The 24,130-nt window shown below is 37.8% G+C and overlaps 2 protein-coding genes across 2 annotated transcripts; both read left to right on the top strand.

Moving 5' to 3' along the window:
- Positions 1-645: 645 nt before the first annotated feature.
- On the top strand, positions 646-24,130 carry LOC106407668 (uncharacterized protein At1g24485-like). Its single transcript, XM_048750760.1, has 8 exons — positions 646-1,817; positions 1,925-2,459; positions 2,774-3,288; positions 3,458-3,469; positions 4,402-4,599; positions 4,705-7,438; positions 8,423-15,022; positions 15,101-24,130. The coding sequence occupies exons 1-6, from the start codon at positions 1,748-1,750 to the stop codon at positions 4,797-4,799; spliced, it is 1,425 nt and encodes a 474-aa protein (XP_048606717.1). The 5' UTR covers positions 646-1,747; the 3' UTR covers positions 4,800-7,438; positions 8,423-15,022; positions 15,101-24,130.
- On the top strand, positions 8,638-15,243 carry LOC106356432 (uncharacterized protein At1g24485-like). The gene is made up of 6 exons (XM_048749768.1): positions 8,638-8,942; positions 14,271-14,541; positions 14,657-14,704; positions 14,761-14,770; positions 14,864-15,022; positions 15,113-15,243. The coding sequence occupies exons 1-6, from the start codon at positions 8,638-8,640 to the stop codon at positions 15,241-15,243; spliced, it is 924 nt and encodes a 307-aa protein (XP_048605725.1).

Raw genomic sequence — 24,130 nt, 5'->3', positions numbered from 1 at the left:
ACATATATAAGGTGTTTTTTTTTATTCACTATTTCGCGAAATTCAGAAAACCCTAACGATGTTTCTCTCAAAGGCGATTTCGAAGGCGATTTCCGTCGATTCTCTCTAATCCATCGTTCTCACCGCCGGTTATCTCTCCGCCGTTATCACCGTCATTCTCACCACCGTTCTCACAACCGCTTCCTCTATTTAAAATCTGAGAGGAAACCCTAGCGCGCATTCTGTCAAAGGCGTCTCGTTGAACTCCGCCGCCGGTAAGTTATATCTCTTACTGTCGAGTGATTGATTGAGGAAAAGATGAATATAAAACATTGTCTTTAAAATGTTCTACCGGAAGTCTTGGAAGACTTATAATTAAGTCGTCTGGAAAGTCTTCCAGCTGGAAAACTTGCCAGACGACTTAATTATAAGTCTTTGATTGTTTTGAGATGGTTGTCTTTGATTGTTTTGCAGGAAAAAAAAAATGGATATACCAGAACTCCCCCGTAGGATACATACATTAGGGGAAGAGCCCCCCCGCAATGAATAGCATTTCGTATCATACTTGTTGGACGTTGCATACTGCTTTAAAGAAAGCTCTTCATGATGACGAATATGAAGAGCTGAAGGAGTCGAAGTTGGGAGTTTTCATCAAGTTCCAAGAGCTGGAATTTGATTGGGCTTCAAGGCTGATTCACTACATGCTCGGTTTCCAGCTGGACATAAAGAAGAAGTATGAGCTGTGGAGTCTCGTTAGTCTTGAAGCCCTATTTTAAATGTGGCAAGTTGCGGTTGCGGGTGCGGAAGTTTGCTGATGCGCGTGGTTGCGGTTTCAAGCGTTATTAAGCGTTCTGTATGACTGGTACAATGTTTGAAAATTGTTGCGTTTGCGGGATATTTGTGACTGGTTGATTATAAGATATTGCAGCGGTTTAATATTAAATTACTCATATCAACATATTATAACATTAAGAAAATATAAAAAACATACTATTGTAATAAAATATAATAATTAACAATATAATATGATTAATAAAAATATTAGGTTTACTTATAAGAAAATCAAATTAGTTGAAAGTTGTAATTTTAATAAAATTTATTTTGAAGATTTATATTAAATTTTTTTAAAAAAATATTTTATTTCGTTTTATATATGTGTATATCTTTATATATGTGTGTATAGAAATGTTTAAAAATTCTAATAAATAGTTAGTTTAAAGTTTCTATAAAGCAAATTATGATATTGTTTGTGAATTTTAATTAATATATAAAATATGTATATATTTTTATTTATAATTTTTCCATTTTAAAATTTTACTTTTAAAATTTTAAAATATTTTTGAAAATAATTTTATATTTATTTTTCCACCCGCAATCGCAAACGCTAACTGGAACCATCTTTTGATTTTAAGAGGTTCGGAGCGGTTTGGAGCGATTTGTATCGGTTTGTATGATTGTTTCAAAACGCTGTCAACCGCTACCAACCGCAAAAGTTGTTTTTGCAGGTCGTAGCGGGAAAACCAGCCAGGTACTTAAAATCATAATTTTCTAAAACCAGCCAGGCAATTCTTTAGTTGGTTTTGACACCCTATCTTATTCCTTTCTTAAAATCATAATTTTCTAAGACTAAAATCCAGATCAGAACCGCTGTGGAAATATTATATGAGCTGGGTAATCTCAAAAAGTCAAGTCAACTAGATATGAACATACGTCATTTAATTATATATATTACGTCTGTGTGCATGTATCTAAGTTAATAATCTCGTTGATGATGGCGGCGCTTCTTCATCTCAGCACTCTCTTGTCACTCTTAGCCACAATCCTTTCAATCGCAGAAAGTACGTACAAACATAAAACTCCCCAACATTGATTATTTACTAGCTTTAACCCACTTCAGTTATTTTTAACTCACTTACATCGTTTTTTGGTTCTGTTCTATCATTAGGTATAAGCATTGACTGTGGATCAACGGGATCCTACGTTGACTCGAACAATGTAACATGGGTCGGAGATAAGGGTTTCGTCACGACCGGCGAGCCCATGAAGATTCCAGACGTCATTACGAAGCCGATAAACACCCTGCGGTACTTTCCAACTGGCCAAACCAACTGCTACACCAACATTCCGGTGACAAAACGCCAGAAAACACTCGTGAGGACAAAGTTTTACTACGAAAACTACGATGGTAACTTTTCCCCGCCATCTTTCGACTTGGTTTATGATGGGAAACACCGTGATTCTGTTGAAATCACTGAGTCTTTACTCAACAACGAGGAGACGTTCTATTACTCGGAGTTGATATTTGCTCCGGCGAATGAGAGTATTAGCGTATGCCTCATCCGTACGTCTCCATCCGACAACCCGTTTATATCGTCCATCGAGGTTTACAGCTTAGACGTCGGAATGTATGCCGATCTTGGTCCCAGTGAAGGTCTGATTACCCGACAAAGAACTACTTGCGGGGCCAAAGAGAGTATAAGGTACCAAAAAGGTTTGGGGTTTCATATATGCGTATTTAAAACATGGAGCTCTAATTAAAGTAAATAATTGTTTACATATAATAATCGTATTCTTAAAACATATAATTATTTCAAACAGGTAAAAATTTTAGTATCTAAATAAAGTAAATAATTGTTTACATTAAATAATTGTATTCTTAAAACATATAATTATTTCAGACAGGTAAAAAATCCAAAGTTGGTCCCAACTTGAAAGAGATATTGGCAAGGGCCGGAAACTTTTTAAAAATACCGATTTAACTATTGTATCTAACTTACGTGTTTGAACTTTTTAGCTACCCGTTAGATCCTTACGGTAGGCCATGGTACCCGTTAGGCGCCGATGATACACTGGCCGATCTAACGACCTCAGCCCCGTCGATAGACATCACAGGGGCGTCAAACAAGCCGCCAGAGGTTGTTATGTCGAAGGCATCGTCATCGCTTGGAGAAAGCATAAAACTCTCTAACTTGGCGCTCCCCTTAACCGGTCTACCGGTATATTTGGCTCTTTACTTCTCGGAGCCTCAGACTCTAGGTCGCACCCAAAAACGGTCATTCAACGTTTTCTTGGATGAGACCCAAGTTGGTTCCGGTCCCATCATTCCAGTTTTTGGGAAAGCAACTCAAGTTGTTTTGAGAGATGTAGTGGCCACGTCAGGGTCCCAAATAGTATTTCAGTCCACTGGTGACTCGGTTTTGCCACCCATCATTAACGGTGTGGAGCTGTTTTCGATAAGTAACAGCCGGAATGGTGGAGGTGGAGGTGGAGGCCGAAGCCAAAGCAGCGGTGGTAATAATGATTTTGGAGGTTAGTCTTTATTTTTAGTTTTAAGTGAAATAATAGTATAAAATATTGACCAATCTAACCATAAACCCCCGTCACCTTTTGCTTGAAACATATTAATATATTTCGTTTGATATAATGGTAAGTTTTTTTTTTTTGGTGCAAGTAAAATGGTAAGTTAGTAACCAATTAGGTTCGGGAGGAGTGGCAACATAACTACGAACGTTTTTAATCTTTGAATCCCCTTATTTATTTAATGTGACACTATTTTCTGATATGAAACATATGGACGTCAAAATGAGCTATAACTCATCAGTTAGCTTAACTCAGCTCAATTTTTAAGGTTCATTTAATAAATGAGTTTAATGAACGAGATTAAATTAGATCACGAATTATATGAACGATTTTTAATGAACATGAGCCAATTCATGAGCTTAGTCATTTTTATACTTAAAATTATATATATCTTATGTAAAAAAGATTATTTGTATATTATCATATTTATCCTCTAAAATTAAAATGTAAAACCAAATTTTTTTAAGATATATATAGAAAATGTATAAGAAAATTTTATAGACTCATCTTCTCATATATATCTTTAAATTTAGATGTAAAACAAAATATTCCTAAGAGATAATTTAAAAATTACTCGTAACTATCTTACTTAATTTTTTCATTTAAATTTTATAAAACATAGATAAGTAATATAGAAATCATACCTTTAATTTTATAAAACTTATTTTAATATTTTATTTCATGATAATTAATTTTTTATATTAGATTGCGAGCTACCTCGTTTATCTAATGATCTAAATGATATGAGTTCGAGTTTACATATTGAAGTTCATCTGATAAATGAACTAAGCTGAGGTAGCTCATGAAAGATCCGAACTTATTATTAGTTGAGCTGAGTTGAGCGAGTTAGCACATTTTGACACCACTAAACGTAATTCATACATGATCCACACTATTGATTAAAAAAAAACAATTGCGAGCAGAAATCATCCGCGTAGTTAAGGATTTTGCCCATTTTCATTCGGCAAATCACTCCTCGTTTTAATAATGGTATAGCTCATGTAGAGGCACCTACGGCAGGATCCGTCATCTTTTTTTACTATCTTTACACAAAACAACTAACTGGACACCCTTCTATGATGGCTATAGGTGGGGCAAAAAACAATGGAGGAAAGAAGAAGAAAAACAAATTACCACTCATTCTTGGAGTTGCGTTCGCCTCTGCGTTTGTAATTCTCTCATCAACGTTTGGAGCTATTTTCTTGAGAAAGCGTCAAAATGCTAAGCCACAGTCCAATACCACACCAACTACGTCCACAGGTATGTCTATATATATAGTTGATGACTAAGCGTTACGTTGATATTACTGGATTAAAAAAATTAGTACTGATGACAAGTAATCGTTACTATCTGTATATTTTCAAGAGAATGGGACAGGCACTGGAATGTCACCTCTAGTTGAACAGCAATTTGCTAGTGATACAGACCACTCTTATGTTGTTCAAGATGATCATCATTGACATTGGTTCCTAGTTGTCAAGAAGCTACATCCATGTGTTTTTTATTCTACTTTTAAAATGTATGATATTTTTTCTTTATAAAGAGTACTAGACCATGACCCGCGCAAAGCGCGGATTATTTTATGATGAAAATTTTCACTAATAACTTAATAAATATTTTGTTAATTTAAATTTTCTTTGCATTTAAATCAATGCTTTTAAATTCGACCCGAATCCGCAGTTATATCGGTTAATCTGGTGATTCGATAATTCGATTTAGGTTTTAAAAATATCTATATTTATAAAAATCATTATATCCGAGACTAACCAATTGAACTAATGGATGCCCGATATGTTAACATATCCAATTTGATTTAAATTACTATAGTTTCATAATTTGTCACCTTTTAATCCAAATTTTAAAGTTTATTGTTTTATAATCTTATTAAATTATGACGTGTCTACAAAATTTTGATAGATAAAATTAAAAATATAAAATAATTAACACCTATAAATGTCTTGATCATTTTACTCCATTTTATATAACTTAATTAATTTTATTATAATTGTTTTGTGTAATTTGTCGTGTTAATCATTTGTATTATAATCGTTTTAAATTTTTTGTTAACAATTAGTATTAAGCATTTTTCTGTAGATAACATATATTTTGAACATTGTTTCATAATTATTTTTGTTATTATAGTTATTGTACACTGTATAATTTTTATATATTTATGTTTTATGTAATGGATATTATTGAATTGTTATCTTACTTAAATAAATGATAGAACCATTATGTAGTAAATATAAATAAAATAATATGTTAATTTAATTGATTTATCATTGATTGAAATATTTTTGTAGTATTTAAACCTACAAAAGTAAGTTTTATTTATTTTCGTTTTTTTATAAATTTTTGAATATTTTTTTGAATATTTAATTTATTTAAATATTTGGTTATTAAAAAAATAAGTTCCAATATTTTATATTGTTTGGACATAAGATTAATTATAGTGTTGTTTGGGAAAATGGATAGTAGTATAAAGAAATGACTATATTGTTTGGAAACATTGATAGTAGTATAAGGAAAAGTCTATTAGTGATTTAATGTAGGTTTAACTATAAAGTAGGAAGATATATTTAATTTAAAAACTTATAAAATAAATGTTAGGTCCAACACAATGTTTCTGTTTTAATAATATAGATTATTCTGTTTAATTGTTATCCGACCAACAATTGTTATTAAACTCATGTTTTCATCACATTCTCTTTAAAGATATGTGCATTATCACTGATTTCACTGATCCAAGATAGTTTTCTAATATGTTCTATATACACGAATATGGACCATGAGAGTTCCAAACCGGATACATCATGATATTAAAATTAATTGTTATACATGGATGTTGTAGTACATATGGAAAAGAAGGAAGTAGGTAATGCATGCCGGAGTTGGTCAAACTTTTTTTTAATTTAAATATATATATATATATATAATATATATCATTAATTATTATAAGAAAGTTGGCAGTTACATCTTGTTAAAACATATAGTCATACACATTGCAAAAAGAAAGAGTTTGAAGCAACAAGTAAATAATTTGAAAACTTATTATAAACCCTGATGTAGTTCAAGCTAGGAAGCTGAACTATAAAGTCATCACAGAAGCTTTAGCCATAGCCCACGTCGACCACGCTTTCCATTTACGTGTCTTCCTCTACCCTTAGCTTTGTAGCTGGCTGCTATCTCAGTTGCCTTACATGCATATTGTAACAACCCACTTCCGAAGATTTTTAATTTCAAAAAAATGGATCAAGAGCGATTTTTCTACAAATGAATTATTTCTCTAAATGTGGAAACACTTGATTTCTTATATCGAGTTGAAACAAATGTGGTCTAAGCCTCTAAAGAAGTATTCGATTAGAGAGGAAAAATCAGAACATTGACTTTCTCTGAACGGGTGGTTATTGTCTTGCGTCTTGCTGGCTTGCTGCTCGCATTAGCGTCAAACCAACGAAGATTACAAAGCGGTCAAGTTGTTGTTGTTTATTTCTTTGTGTGTCAAATAAAACCTCAAATTGTGTGCAATAACTGTATCAGTGTCAAAAAGTCAAAACCGTGTTTGCTATATAGTATCGTAACTGGAAATTATTCGATACACTAATTAATTTGCAACTTGCTGATAAAAGAGACTAACTTGCCGGTCACTAAGTGATTAGAATTAAATAAATCGACAACCACGAAATGTTTATTTGGCCAGTCAAACAAACAGGGTAGAGGGAGCTCATGAAAACCCTAAAATTGATTACTAAAAGAAACAACAACAATGCATATTCCTGACACTGTAGCATGAGTTTGAAAAGGTCAAGATTAAAATGCACATAATGTAGGAATATCCTGTACTTGCCGGTTGTTGATAAAATTATTATTTCTCGGCTGGATAATAAAAATGTCAAAGCTATAAAATGTTTTCATGTTCGATTCCAACTTGGTTTTAAGATACTAATAGACAGCTAAATTCTGCAGATATGTCATATATAAAAAGATGCGTGCACAGATGTTGTATAGAGAGCATTAGTTGAAAAATTTGCTCCCACCATGGCTACTGATTCTCTTTTTCTTCTCTTTTTTCTTTCCATCATAACCCTCTCTCAAGCGAGTAAGTAAACTCTCTACTAACTTGTAATTAAACTCTTCGTTTAAATAGTTTTCAATCTTACATATTGTAAGTTCTTTCTTAGAACCCAACCAGGTTAGTTTAGTACACCAAAAAAGTCTTGGATTTAATCGTTAATCTGAACACCTTGGTCGGGATCAATCGACATGATTAAAGGGTCCTTTTCATGTTTTATTTTCGTCGACTTGTGTTTAGTCTTTTGTATATGATGCGGTTTCCTATAAACGTTTACGAAAGGCTTTTGTTATCATATGGTCACAAAGATCTATATAACGATTTCTTTTTTTTTTTTAAAGATCTATATAGCGACCGTGTGAAATTTTCCGAAACCTATCACACATTAAGCGTGAAACAAATGTCTTAGTCACGTTTTATAAATGATGATTTTTCAGAAAACTTCTTACTGCAGATTATTTTATGCTAGGTTCTAAATTCACTTTATCTACAACGGAAAAAAAAAATCATCATTTTTTTGAATTACACAATGTTTTTAGTTACGTTGTTATATCACATAGGGTGACCATCCCATGCTTGCGAAACATTTGAATGGACCCCCATTTTTGTGGGCCCTTTTTAAATTTTTTTTTTTTTTTTGTATATGCTAAATATATAAATGTTTAATGTAAAATAGAGAAAATGATTAAAAAATAAATTTTAAAAATTATAATTATATAAAAAAATTTATAATAGACTAAAATGTTCTTTTAAAATTTTAAGTAAACAAAAAATATTTTATCTTAAAAAATAATTTTAAATTAATTTTGTTTCACAAAAATTTCTTTTAAAAAATAAAAAAAAAACAAAATTTTGTTTTGGATAGGCCCTAGAATTTCAGGTCCGGCTCTGCATATAGCACTACATTATTTGCCGCAAAGTTAAATACATAAATCTATTTTTAGCTATATATGATTCACATCATCATCATCATGACACTATCATGATTCATGCAAGCATGATCAATTTCAGGTGTAAACATAGACTGTGGAACGTCATCATCGAGCCTAGACGCTAACAACATAAAATGGGTCGGGGACAAAGACTTCATCACATCCGGAGAATCGGCCACGGTTTCCTCCACAACCGTAGAGAAATCCCTCACCACACTCCGGTGCTTCCCAACCGGTGAATCCAACTGCTATAACATTCCGGTAACAAAAGGGGGAAGGGTTCTAGTGCGCACGATGTTTTACTATGGGAACTACGACGGGAAGGCTTCATCCCCAACCTTCAGTGTAGTGTTCGAAGGGAAACACCGAGGCACCGTATCGATATCTTCGGCATTCGAGCCTTACACTTTGGAACTGATATTTGCTCCAGCCAGCGGAGAGACAAGCGTATGTTTTGTGCGCACCTCTTCGTCATCAAACCCGTTTGTATCATCCATTGAAGTTGCTGACTTGGCCGATGGCATGTATGACGAGCTTGGTCCCGGTGAAGGTTTATTTTACCAACAACGAGTTGCGTATGGGACAACAGAAACTATAAGGTAATTAACATTATCCAACTACTTCTATAACTAACATAAATAGTGTTGAGTTTCAGGATCAATGAGTAAATTGGCATATATCCTCCAGTAATACCCTTTATTTTTCTAATTCTTAATGTAGACTTCTGAAAAATACCTTTCAATTATATTTTCTTTTAGTTTTGTGTTCATGGTTAAAAGTGTTCTATTTATTTACCAACAAAGTGTTTTATTTCAAATGAAATGATAGTAACTTCCGTTTTAATCACAAAATGTTTGTATATTGTAAATGTATATGGAAAAAGAAACCATTTGAAAAACAAATGTTGATAAGAAAACGAAAAAATTGAAAAAATAACTTTTAGCGTGAGATTTTTAGAGTCTCTTGTTGTGTGAGTGAAGAACAAACCCTTTAGGAAGAAATGAGTCTTGAATTGATGAAAGGGAGAATCTGATGAAATATAGTGTAAGTGATGTAGAAACAAGAGATTAAAGAGATTAGAGAGATTCAGAGTATTAGAGATTGAGAGATTAAGTAACCACGATTAGAGTTTCATAACCAAGAACACTTTATATTATGAAGGAGAAATGAAACTCCCCCTAACTCACTTAAGTTAGAATCTGTGTACAATGAGAGCTTTTATAGCCAAATACATAAGACAATAAACATTAAAGAAATAGGAAGAGGACAAAGAGATAAGGCTCCAGCAGCTCTTAAGAGATACGGTTCCAACAACTCTATTTTGAATTTTGAACTTTGAACTTTTGGACTTTAGTGAACAGTGCTGAATCCCTACAACACCAAAATGTTCAATGCAGGTTTCTCAAATTGCCCACTTTGATGAAGTATGAGATATGTCTTTTTCCTTAAACACTGTTCTTTTTCCTACAACATCAAAGTGCTCAATATAGCTTTCTTGAAGTGCTCACTTCAATGTTGTAGGTAAATCTATTTTCCATTTCTCTTTTGCTCTCTTTGTCTTTGATTCTTCCTTCTTCATTTTCTTCAAGTTAACACTCCCCCTCAAGTTTGACCATACGAGATCTTTGAGAAAGCTTGGAATCTTGAAGAATTCCCTCACTAAAAACCTCATCAACGAAAACCCTTTGGGACAAAACTTTGATGAAAGAAAACGAGTAGAGCCTCAAAGACCTAGGGATTGGACAGTGGGTCTTTGTGTCTTAGTATCAATGTTATGGACACAAAGACCTTGGATCATGGCCTCTTCACGTGATGCAATGTTGATTTTCAATTCATTGCACATCACCAACTCTTTTTGGATCTCATCTTGAAACCGGCTTGTGTCTTCCCTTCTCTCATGGCTTCTTTCCATCTCTATCAGGTAAGAACACGCCCTAGATCCTTCTCATTGAGTCTAAGTAAGGTACCTGATACATGATTCCACAAGTGTATCAGTTCATCAAGAGATAAACCTATCATGTATGTATAAAGAGATAAGATCATGTTTACTCCCTTGTTTAAATGGTGAGGAGTGTCTGCTCTGAACTAGCCAATTGAATCCCTGAACTTGCTGATCCTAACAGATCCTCCTCTTATCACACAAGCTCACTAACATTCCCCCTCAAGCTTGAGACCGAGTATATGGAAGGTCTAAGCTTGATAATGAGCGCTTGCTTGCTTCATGCTTGCTTTTTGGTGAGGAGTGTCAATTCTTCTTTAGTCTTGACACTTAAACCCCTCACTGAATATATCACTCAATCTTCTTGTTGAGTGACTTTCATCTTCCCTCAAACATGAGATTCTCTCGGATCATAGCTGCTCATCTACACTCCCCCTCAAGCTTGGGACTGAGTATAAACAAAGACCAAGCTTGATGGTGAGCACTTGGAAGCTTCTTGATCCGGCTAGTGAGGAGTGTAAATCTTCTTCAGCCTTGACACTTGAATTCCCCACTTAATACACCAATGAACCAGCCTTCAATCGACACCAACCCTAGTTTAATAGATTCCTCAGCCACTTCTTCAATCACCCCATATAAGAGGCAGTCTTGATGAGTGGCCTTCTTCTTCAAACAACCGGCTGGGAAACGGTATGAATAGATTGCAATGGCACTAAGGAACTGGTCATTGCGCATCCAAGAGGTCTTGATGGTAGCTCACTGAATCCCCTCCTCAAGATTGGATGAGTATGAGTCCGAGCTTGATGTGAGCTTCAATGAATTTTGAAACCGGGAGCACAACAGCTTAAGATTTGCGCTTAAGCCCTCGATTCACCACCTTGCCTTCAGCTTCAATCCCTTTACTTCTTTAGAAGCTTTCCATTCTTCTTTCAGTGTGCTAACTCCCTCTCTACACTCATGAATATACACATCTTGTGTAGACTCTGAAATGTAGGCAATATGGATACCAAAATCCACGGGTAGCTGTCACCAACTTTTCTTCTCTTCAATGTGTGTACTCTCCTCTCTATGCTCAGGAATATACGTTTTTTTATAGGTTCTGATGCATAGGCTGTGGCAACTCATCCACGAAGATACAGCATTAAAGAGAGCAACTCTCCAAGATTCAAGAATATACATCTTGTGTAGGCTCTGAACAACATGGGAAAAATTTTCCTCTTTGCCTTGGTTTGATGATGAAAAATTAACATCTCTTGTGAACCTGAAACATCACTCAAACTCCAGAAAAGATAAGACACGAGCATTGGGATCCTTGACTAATCATCAAGTTTGATCACCAATGTCACAAGCATTGCAATAGACATAATCAAGTCATGATTAAGTTCTAATCTTTGCAAGCAACTTTCTCTAAACACTAAGCATGATCTGATCATGATTCAATATAAAGCATTTAAGCAACCACACTGCCTTAACCACATCTTAGACTTAAGTCTAAATGTATCAACCCTAAAGGCAGCAACAAGATGAAAATATGCAATAACCTTAATCAGTTTTTAATTCATGAATGCAACATGATTAGACAAAGCAATCTATCATCCTAACAACCATTCATTTAGAACTGAGGCAAAGCAATATAATCATCAATCAACACCATACAACGCAATACCTTAATAAGATTCAATCAATGAATGCTAACAGGATTAAGATACATCTAACATCCTAACACAATCATTATAGAACCGGGGCAAGCATTTTATTTCTCAAACATCAAACAAGACTCTTAGAGCATCCTGGTATAGAACTAGACAATATAATATAGTATTTTATATCACAGTATCCACAGATTGAATCACAGCACAACAAATACAATCACAAGCTCATATCAAGAAGGTTTGGATTAGCTTACAACCAAGGACCCTGAGCTGGTTCCTTTAGCCTCTTTGGTAACATGCCACAAATCTAGTGAATAAGAGAGCTTGATCGTCACCTAGCACTTTCTCCTTGTGTTCATAATCTCCTCCTTGACACCACAACACAAAAGGTTCCACCTTTCTTCACAGCTCCAAGTCTCCAAGTTCAGGAACAAGATCAAAGCTTTCTTCTTGAAGGGTTTCAGCTTGGAACAGAATTGAGACACGCCTTTAATGGACTGGAGAGAGGAGGAACGACCAGGAGACACCACCATAGCTTCAAACACCTTCTTCTTGAAAAGAGAGAACCGGCTGGACATCTTCAATGGTTTGGATCTGTGATGGGGATAGACTTGTGATGTATATGCGGAAGCTGGAACCAAGTTCGAACCTGGCTCTGATAACATGTGAGATTTTTAGAGTCTCTTGTTGTGTGAGTGAAGAACAAACCCTTTAGGGTGAAATGAGTATTGAACTGATGAAAGGGAGAAACTGATGAAAGAGAGTGTAAGTGATTTAGAAACAAGAGATTAAAGATATTAAAGAGATTGAGAGTATAAGAGATTGAGAGATTAAGTAACCAATATTAGAGTTTCATAACCAAGAACACTTTAGATTATGAAGGAAAAGGGAAACTCCTCCTAGCTCACTTAAGTTAGAATTTGTGTACAATGAGGGCTTTTATAGCCAAATACATAAGACAATAAACACTAAAGAAATAGGAAGAGGACAAAGAGATAAGGCTCCAACAGCTCTAAAGAGATAAGGTTCCAACAGCTCTATTTTGATTTTTGAACTTTGAACTTTTGGATTGTAGTGAACAGTGCTCACGAATCTCTACAACACCAAAATGCTCAATGCAGGTTTCTCAAATCGCCCACTTTGATACCGTATGTGATATGTCTTTTTCCTCAAACACTATTCTTTTCCCTACAACATCAAAGTGCTCAATATAGCTTTCTTAAAGTGTTCACTTCGATGTTGTAGGTAAATATGTTTTCTATTTCTATTTTGCTCTCTTTGTCTTTGATTCTTCCTTCATTTTATTCAAGTTAACATTTAGTACCTAAACAAAACACATATACCCCAAATTAAAAGAACAATCAAGACCATAATCTCATTAACCATAAAATATGTAAAGTGGCTCGGATTAAACCTATACTTACAAGTTAATAGCTTCTTGGGTTTGTCTATATAAGAATAATGTTTTCATTTTCTTTTAGATCGGATCTTTACGGTAGGTTCTGGCTGCCTTCCGAGATAAACATATTGTTGAGATTTGAACTTTTGGAGATAAACATATTGTCTCTTATTCGTGAGATAAACATATTGTCTCTTATTCTGGCTGCCTTCCGAGATAAGGTTCCAACAGCTCTATTTTGAATTTTGAACTTTGAACTTTTGGATTGTAGTGAACAGTGCTCACGAATCTCTACAACACCAAAATGCTCAATGCAGGTTTCTCAAATCGCCCACTTTGATACCGTATGTGATATGTCTTTTTCCTCAAACACTATTCTTTTCCCTACAACATCAAAATGCTCAATATAGCTTTCTTAAAGTGTTCACTTCGATGTTGTAGGTAAATCTGTTTTCTATTTCTATTTTGCTCTCTTTGTCTTTGATTCTTCCTTCATTTTATTCAAGTTAACATTTAGTACCTAAACAAAACACATATACCCCAAATTAAAAGAACAATCAAGACCATAATCTCATTAACCATAAAATATCTAAAGTGGCTCGGATTAAACCTATACTTACAAGTTAATAGCTTCTTGGGTTTGTCTATATAAGAATAATTTTTTCATTTTCTTTTAGATCGGATCTTTACGGTAGGTTCTGGCTGCCTTCCGAGATAAACATATTGTTGACAGGAGTACCATCATCAGCTGCATCTATCGATACCTCTGATGCATCAAACAAGCCGCCTTAGTCCATTCTTCGTAACTCTTGGAATGGGAAAAGCTTAACACTATTCGACGCCACTCTTCCTACGGGAGGAGTTCCTGTTTACTTGGCTATGTATTTCTCGGAGCCACTCGAAATGAGTGTACGATCGTTCAACATTTTTTTGGCAGTAAGAAAGTTGGTACGGGTCCAATTGTGCCAGTGTATGGAAAAGCTACCCAAGTGGTAGTGAGAGACGTCATGGCCAGCTCGAGCTCCCAGCTAGTGTTCCAGTCCACAGCTAGTGCACTTTTACCTCCCATGATAAATGCGTTGGAGCTCTACGTGATAAGTTCTGGTACAAGTGGAGATGGAAGCGGTAATGGAAGTGGAAGCGGATCAGGAGCAGGTGGAGGTGGTGGGGAGGTGGAGGAGGCGGATCTGGGAGTGGCAGACCTGCAGGTTTTTTTTAATGAATTTTTCAGTGATTAGTCTTGGTTACGGAGTAAAATCTCAAATTATCAAAAATGCCTTATATATAGATTTAATATATAACTTTTTTTAACTTTTTCTTAAGGCTCTGGTGGGACTGGAAAAGGGGGAGGAAGCAATGAAGGGAGCTCAGGTTTGTAATTCGAGTTTTCTTTCCGTTCTAGCTTGCGATCTTGATGGGTTTTTTAGTTTGATGAAAGTAAGCCATATATACAGGAGATATCTTTATGCGTTTATAGATCATAAATGAAGAAATGCAAGTAAAAAGCAGTACATTCTGATATCGATGTAGGTGGGTCAACCAATGAAGAAAAGAAAAGTAAACTGCCAATTATAGTCGGTGTGGTATCTGCGGTAGTGTTTGTTATTATTGTATATGTTATCGTTGCTATTTTCTTGGCGAAACGTCGCAAAGGAAGGCTGCAAGGACTAACATTGCCAACGTCTACAGGTAGACATTGGTCTCTTGATACGTTTAGTATAATTTGTACTGAATACAAAGAGTTTGATCTCTTTGTTTTGATGATAGTTTCTCAAACAGGTACTGGACCATCCCCTCTATTTGGACAACAGACGGGGAATGAAGCGAACCAGTCTACAAATGAGGCAGACATGGGAGATATCGACGACCTGATTGGAGTGAACCAGTCGTATGTAACGCAACAACATTGAACTTCTGTTTGATATAAATATTTTTTACCTTCAATAGTTCAATTTTATGGCTTTCCAATGACTTTTCATTTTCCTTCTAAATTGTGAGATGTTTTTTGTTCTTTATGGTGTTTTTTTATAAAGTTGTTCTTTACGGTTAATCACATTCAATTATTTATGGGAAATTACTTTTTGTATGCAAAAAACACATTATAGTTCACTAACTAACCAAACAAAAATTATCCCCTATCATTTCTACAATATATACCATATTGACCTTTATATTTATTTCTTTACTTTTTTAGTTTTTGCTCATTTTTATTCCCTTCAATCTTATTTCCTAGATAGTCTTTAAAGTATATAAATACATCTATTTTCAAATTCAACTGCAAAAACTTAATCTTCTAATACATATAACATGACTTGAATTTTTTAAATCATATACTTTTTCAAAAAAATATAGAATTTATTTTTGTCATACTATATAGAACATACTCTTATTCTATACCATCCTTGATTTTTCTCAATAATAATATAACTTTTTGGAAAAATTGTCAAATATGATTCACAACTTGATTTCAAATGCAAAAGTAAACCCAAACTTGAATCAAATGCAAAAGTAACCTAAAAGGCTATTGAAATTACAACCAGCCCCTTGTGAACAAACAAAAAAAACCGAAATTTTTTTACGTTTCTAACCCCTGTAAGTCGTCTGTCCATATGACTTTCCAGAAAGTCGTCCTAGTATAATTCTACTTAGAAATAATTTAAAATTTTTGTAAAAAATATTTTGATAAGTGAAAAATTGAAATCATGTAATTAACATATGTTTTAAGAGATATAAATTAAGATATTACAAAAGTTAATTGTTTTAAATATAGATGAGTGAAAGTAGTGAGTCATGATATTGTATGGTTTAGGTTTTGCCAACATATGTTGTAGTATTGTATGTGTTCTTAGGGTTAGATTTTGGAATGAATAAATGTTTTTTTGAAAACTTTAAAATTTACCTAAGTTTGTTTATTTCTGTGTATATTAAAAACTCCTTAAGTATAACTACGGCTTTATAACGTGGTTAGTTAGTTAATTTAGTCAATTTAGTTTAGGGGTTAAATTTAGGGTCTGGGACGACTTACTAGTAAGTCGTCTGATGTACAATATTCAACAGACGACTTAAACCGGACCGAACCTTTAATTTTACAATGTACTTTTAAACCTAACCGGATTATTTACCGGACATACATAAGGTGTTTTTTTTATTCACTTTTTCGTGAAATTCAGAAAACCCTAACGCCGTTTCTCTCAAAGGCGATTTCGAAGGCGATTTCCGTCGATTCTCTCTAATCCATCGTTCTCACCGCCGGTTATCTCTCCGCCGTTATCACCGTCGTTCTCACCACCGTTCTCACAGCCGCTTCCTCTATTTAAGATCTGAGAGGAAACTCTAGCGCGCATTCTGTCAGAGGCATCTCGTTGAACTCCACCGCCGGTAAGTTATATCGCTTACTGTCGAGTGATTGATTGAGGAAAAGATGAACATAAAACGTTGTCTTTAAAATGTTCTACTGGAAGTCTTGGAAGACTTATAATTAAGTCGTCTGGAAAGTCTTCCAGCTGGAAGACTTTCCAGACGACTTAATTATAAGTCTTTCAGCTGGAAAACTTGCCAGACGACTTAATTATAAGTCTTTGATTGTTTTGAGATGGTTGTCTTTGATTGTTTTGCAGGCAAAAAAAAAATGGATATAACAGAACTCCCCGTTAGGATACATACATTAGAGGAAGAGTGTAGCATCCCCATCCCGCAGTCTGAACTGGATCAGTCCAAGGTTGGACTAATCAGACCGGATAGACATGTTGGACATTACATCTGGATAGTACTGGTCAGGTTAAGACGATACTATCTGTCCGAACTTGTCATCTGGATGGATTCAGATAAGGCAGCTGGACTTGTCATCTGAGATCAGTTAGTCAATGTGTGGACTGACTGGTATACGTTCTGGCGGGAACGGATACAGAGCTAAACATGAACTGATTAGCCAAGGAAAATGGCGCGAACGGTCACTGGCGGTTACCGGAATGGTTACTAAGCAGTTCCGGAACAGTTACCTGAACGGTTACCGAGAGCGGTTACTGAGCGGTTACCGGAGCGGATAATAAGCAGTTAGCGAAGCAGTCATAAGGCGGGTCTGAGTGGTTGCCGGACCACTTAACTGACGGAGACGGTTTATGGGTTCGGGAACTGCTAAGGTAGTTACGGAACCGAGAAAGAAACTGCTCGAGGGCAGTTTACGAATTAAATGGGTGCGGGAGCGGTTATGTCGGGAAGGAAAACCGCCCATCTGTTTCCCTTAAGTGGGATTTCGCGGATCAGAGAGAGGAACACGGTTCTGACACAGAAAACAGAGAAAGAAAGAGAGAAACCGGGACGAGAGAGAGAGAATTACCGAGACAGGCTGATTCTGATCGGAAAGAGAGATGGCTGGAAGGCTGATCGGAGTTTCAGTTAGCAGTCATACGTCTGTCTATTTCACTGTGACTCCGTCTGAATAGATCACGATCGGATCGCGACTGGGATACAGAGAAATGAACAGAGAGAGAAAACGGATAGAGAGAGAGAGACTGAGTTCGCGGAGAAGGACCGATCGGGTTCTAACCCAACCGTCGGAGAGCAATGGTGCTTGTGCGGCTTAGTCTGAGTCGTAAAAGGTGAGCCGCGTACTGAGCAATGGATTACGATGGTTCGAGGTGTATATACTGGTGGATACAACGGTTACTGTCCGTAGGACCGTGCGTAAGCCTCGAGAAAGGGACTATTGGCTTAGTCTCTGTGACTTGAGCCGTGTACTGGTTGTGCGTGTGGTGTGTTCTGGATGAATCGATTGGTATCAAGTCATCTACATCCTGTTGCGGACTGAGTGTTGGTTGGATCGAGAAGAGTCTTGATCTGTACGTGTGCTGGATGCTGGAGGATGGCTTTGGATCCGAGTATGTACTGACTGATTGAGATGCAATCATAGACTGGCCGGGAGCGCTAGCAAGGCTGGCGAACTGTCTGTTCTGGATGGCTGGTTGGATACCAAGCCGTCTCTCCTGTTTACTTGGTCATGTGGGGATGGTTGGCTGAGTGACTAAGGAACAAGGGGATTCAGTTAAGTATCTGATCGAACTGGCTGGATAAGACGGATGGGAGGCAGGATGACATCAAGGAAGGATGTATGGATGGATTATCAGATAACAAAGCACGGGGCAGTAAGGTACATGTTTTATTATGCTATGATTACTAGTAGACTGCTAAGTTGTCGGATTAGACTTAGGGAACCCTGTGTACTGAACTGAACCTCATAGAGGAAAACTGGATAAAAATCTAAGTTAAGAGAATAATTCGGATATGGCCAGTTTGGTCGAGGGAAGCGAACTGAGGACGAACCGCCGGTAAGGGAAACCGGGTCGGGGCTTCACAAGTGGTATCAGAGCGATTACGGTTCTAGGACAGATTTGGAAGGATTATTCAAGATTTGTCTAGACCGAACGGACATGGAAAATGCTAAGCGCGAGCATTGGAGAACTGATGAGAAACTTGATCTTGGGAGTGATCAAGTCGGACTTACACTTTGTATGGGCAAATGTAAGTTAGAAGTCTAACTGTAAAGAAACCGGAGATAAGATCATTGATGAATGATTGGATTGGTTGAATGAAGTCTGGGTTAAGATCATTTGGAGAATGATCGGATTGCTTAAGGTGTTCTGGATTACTCGAGAGAGTTATCCAATAAATTTTTCTAAGTGTTGGAAACAACTGAGAGGTTTATTTAAGTCAATGGATCCGGATTCTGAAGTGAAGAAGCGGGAAAGATTGACGAAGTGTATTCTGAAGCTTAAGGATAATAAGCTTGCTGGAGTTTGGATTGAATCAAGTGGCTCGAGGAAGCCAAGGATGCTTCGGAGAAGTCTAAGTAAGACAAGGAACTGTCAAGGACAATGATGTCGGATATGGAGCCAAGGAGCTGATGAGTTTAACTCTGTATGGACAAGACGTCCATAACTGAATTTGGAAAGAAGATTTCAGCGGAAAGGTTCAAGGCAGAATAGCCGAGTGGATGAGCTGAAGGTTGTGAACGGAAACAGAGTTGGATAGGTGGTCCGAGGATTGAGATGGAATCTCAATGAACTGGCTAATGTGATAGATGGATTGCTAAGAGATAACCTGAAAGAGTCAGGGAATCGGAAAATTGAATTGGACAAGTCGTCCATAGAAGATAAAGACTAATGGCTAAGGCACTGATGCTGGAATGTGAAGTACAGAGACTTACATTCGAATGGAACGTCTGTTGAGAATTCTTAGACGGATTCTAAGATTTTCAAGGTAATGGACAAGCTGGTCCGAGAAATTGAAACTGGAGGTTCCATGGAAGGATTCGGAAAAAAAAAAATCTGCGTAAGACTTACACCTAGCAAGTGGCAAGTGTAAGCAAGTCTGGATATAAAGAAATTGACAATGGAATTGTCAAGACTGACTAAGCTTGATTGTCTTAGTAGGTTTGTGCGGTCCGAGAGTTGAGATCATCGGAACAAGAGATTTGGAAGTCAGGTGTACTTGCCAAAGACTTGTTAAGTGATCAAGAAACTACTCGGAGGTACAAGATGCTATTGAAGATGAGTTGTGGTCAGAGTTTCAAAAGTAGTAAATGATCGGTTCCTACCAGGAGCGTCTAGATCAGACAATGTACTTAGGGGCTGTGATGCTTGCTAAGGCTTGCTGGATTTTTGATGATGGCTCGAAAATTTGGGACGATCATTTGAGTTTAGATTATTGATTCCTTTCATGCGAAAGTCTAGATCAGTCTAGGTGCTTATGGCTGAGATACTCATTAAGACTTAGCTGGATTGCTAGACGGTTGCTCGATGACTTGGAATGATAATGCTAGACTAGACTAAGTGTTTGATCAACTGGACAAGTGGGAATACTGAAACATTAGTGTTAGTGGTGATGATATGCCCCTAGAAACTGAATGGGTTTGCTAAGGCATAACTGTACTGATACTGTCTGTTCTGGCGTCTATGGAAACCGAGAGTTTCCAAGACGTGACTATCTGTCATCGCGTGTACATCCTGACGTCTGTCGGAACCGGAGAGTTGCCAAGACGTAACTATAATCGCGCCGGTGGGAACTAGAATAGTTCGCCATCGCGTGTCTGTACTGTAGTCTACGGAAACCCAATCTGATGTCTGTGGGAGATGTACCTTCCAAGACATAATTGTACTGTTACTGGAACTCAAGGAGTTCACTACTGTGGGTTTCCGATCGCGATGAAAGCATGGATGGGAACTAGTGAGAGTTTGCCATCACATGTCTGTAGGACGTCTGTGTGTTAGGTACGTATTGTATGAACTGATGTCGTTGGGAACTGTTGAGTTTCCAAGACATAACTGTAACTGAGTCAATGGGAACTAGATGAGTTTGCCATTTTGAAATTGTGAACCGGGAAGGACTGAGGGTCCGAAAGGAAAACTGTGCAAGGGATCAAGTGTAGGATCCGGTAAGAAATGTCTGTAAGGATCAAGAATGATCCAGAGGTGTCAATAAAGATCAGTAAAGATCTGAGAAAAGCTGATGTCGATCATAAGTGGTCGGGGACTAGTTAGGATCAGGGAGTGATCCGAGGGAAACAAATGTAAGGATCAAGATGAGATCCATGCGTTCTGAAAAGATTAAGTTCCTAGTATTCGGAGTTTGGCCATGCTAAGGAACATTGGAGTGCGAGAATCAAACAGTCAAGTCAGGATTGGACTGAGACTGGTTGGAATTGAGTTCCGGAGGGACTAAAGTTGAGTCAATAAGTGACTGTGATCGGGTAAGGTTTAAGCTGGAAAAACTTAACTAAGATAGTGAGTTAACACTTCGAGAATTGAGGTAAACTGGTCATCAATGTTGGGAGTCTAGCGTTCTTGCCAAAGTGTGTGTCCAAACACCAAGAGATTGCTCGGAAGTAAGGACTACTATGCTTAGTGAGTTGGTGCACTGAACCAAGTCTGTTGAGAAAAAGAAAAAGAAAAAAAAGTAAAGAGACCGGATCGAATAATTGATATCTGAAATCAAATCCAAGCGTGATTGTGATCGGGAAGTCTGGAACACAGTAATGGTCGAGTGACCGAAAACTTGAGCATTAAGTTAAGGCATGAGTGCCGTGTGTTGGGATTCATTCCAAGTGGTGGAGACTGTTCTGATTGGGTAGAACAAAGTTCTATTAACTGCTGAATCCGAGGTGAATTCATTCCAAGTGGGGGAGACTTGTAGCATCCCCATCCCGCAGTCTGAACTGGATCAGTCCAAGGACGGACTAATCAGACCGGATAGACATGTTGGACATTACATCTGGATAGTAGTGGTCAGGTTAACACGATACTATCTGTCCGAACTTGTCATCTGGATGGATTCAGATAAGGCAGCTGGACTTGTCATCTGAGATCAGTTAGTCAATGTGTGGACTGACTGGTATACATTCTGGCGGGAACGGATACAGAGCTAAACATGAACTGATTAGCCAAGGAAAATTGCACGAACGGTCACTGGCGGTTACCGGAACGGTTACTAAGCAGTTCCAGAACAGTTACCTGAACGGTTACCGAGAGCGGTTACTGAGCGGTTACCGGAGCGGTTAATAAGCAGTTAGCGAAGCAGTCATAAGGCGGGTCTGAGTGGTTGCCGGACCACTTAACTGACGGAGACGGTTTATGGGTTCGGGAACTGCTAAGGTAGTTACGGAACCGAGAAAGAAACTGCTCGAGGGCAGTTTACGAATTAAATGGGTGCGGGAGCGGTTATGTCGGGAAGGAAAACCGCCCATCTGTTTCCCTTAAGTGGGATTTCGCGGATCAGAGAGAGGAACATGGTTCTGACACAGAAAACAGAGAAAGAAAGAGAGAAACCGGGACGAGAGAGAGAGAATTACCGAGACAGGCTGATTCTGATCGGAAAGAGAGATGGCCGGAAGGCTGATCGGAGTTTCAGTTAGCAGTCATTCGTCTGTCTATTTCACTGTGACTCCGTCTAAACAGATCACGATCGGATCGTGACTGGGATACAGAGAAACGATCAGAGAGAGAAAACAGATCGAGAGAGAGACTGAGTTCGCAGAGAAGGACCGATCGGGTTCTAACCCAACCGTCAGAGAGCAATGGTGCTTGTGCGGCTTAGTCTGAGTCGTAAAGGGTGAGCCGCGTACTGAGCAATGGATTACGATGGTTCGAGGTGTATATACTGGTGGATACAACGGTTACTGTCCGCGGGACCGTGCGTAAGCCTCGAGAAAGGGACTATTGGCTTAGTCTGTGTGACTTGAGCCGTGTACTGGTTGTGCGTGTGGTGTGTTCTGGATGAATCGATTGGTATCAAGTCATCTACGTCCTGTTGCGGACTAAGTGTTGGTTGGATCGAGAAGAGTCGAGATCTGTACGTGTGCTGGATGCTGGAGGATGGCTTTGGAGCCGAGTATGTACTGACTGATTGAGATGCGATCATAGACTGGTCCGGGAGCGCTAGCAAGGCTGGCGAACTGTCTGTTCTGGATGGCTGGTTGGAGACCAAGCCGTCTCTCCTGTTTACTTGGTCATGTGGGGATGGTTGGCTGAGTGACTAAGGAACAAGGGGATTCAGTTAAGTATCTGATCGAACTGGCTGGATAAGACGGATGGGAGGCAGGATGACATCAAGGAAGGATGTATGGATGGATTATCAGATAACAAAGCATGGGGCAGTAAGGTACATGTTTTATTATGCTATGATTACTAGTAGACTGCTAAGTTGTCGGATTAGACTTAGGGAACCCTGTGTACTGAACTGAACCTCATAGAGGAAAACTGGATAAAAATCTAAGTTAAGAGAATAATTCGGATATGGCCAGTTTGGTCGAGGGAAGCGAACTGAGGACGAACTGCCGGTAAGGGAAACCGGGTCGGAGCTTCACAAAGAGCCCCCCGCAAGGAATAGCATTTCGTATCGTACTTGTTGGACGTTGCATACTGCTTTAAAAAAAAGCTCTTCATGATGACGAATATGAAGAGCTGAAGGAGTTAAAGTTGGGAGTTTTCATCAAGGTCCAAGAGCTGGGATTTGATTGGGCTTCAAGACTGGTTCACTACATGCTCGGTTTCCAGCTGGTATAAAGAAGAAGTATGAGCTGTGGAGTCTCGTTGGTCCACAACCTACGATGTTGTCACTGTTAGAGTTTGAAAACCTCACTAGTCTAAACTGCAAGTACATTGAGGACCTTGAGAGACCTCACTATGTTGTTACAAAGGAGTTGACTTCTTTATGGGGGATGTTGGGAGTTCGTGTCGAAGCTGGGCCATCTACTCAGGAGATAATAGCAGCATTTGAGAGATGCGAAGGGTGGTCTTGGGATGATCGCAAGCGGCTCGCGTACCTTGCCATCTTCACTGGATACATTGAAGGGAAAAAGTATTTAACCCCTACACGGGTTAGTCTGGCAAGGCTAGTGATGGAGCTATAACGGTTTGAGAATTATCCATGGGGGAGAGTCGCGTTTAAGGTGCTGATGGACTCTGTGAAGGGCAAAGATATTTTGGGTTGTTACACAATTAATGGGTTTGCGCAAGCTCTCCAGGTCTAGGTGTACACAGCTCTGCCGGAATTGGGTGCTAATTATGGCAATTCTCTCCCAAACAATCCGTCTCCACCGATACTGGCTTACAAGGGTCGCAAAGGACGCAGATTCTTTAAAGAGGTATATCCTCAGTCAGGTATTTACTTCAATCTGGACGACTTCGCAGAAAACTTATAATTAAGTCGTCTGATAAGTCTTCCAACTGGACGACTTAGTAGAAGACTTATAATTAAGTCGTCTGGAAAGTCTTCCAGCTGGATGACTTAGTAGAAGACTTATAA

This window comes from Brassica napus, chromosome C3, assembly GCF_020379485.1.
Source record: "Brassica napus cultivar Da-Ae chromosome C3, Da-Ae, whole genome shotgun sequence".
NCBI classification, from domain to species: domain Eukaryota; kingdom Viridiplantae; phylum Streptophyta; class Magnoliopsida; order Brassicales; family Brassicaceae; genus Brassica; species Brassica napus.
Note: the sequence above shows the minus strand (reverse complement) of the source record. Positions and strands in the feature narration are given on the sequence as shown.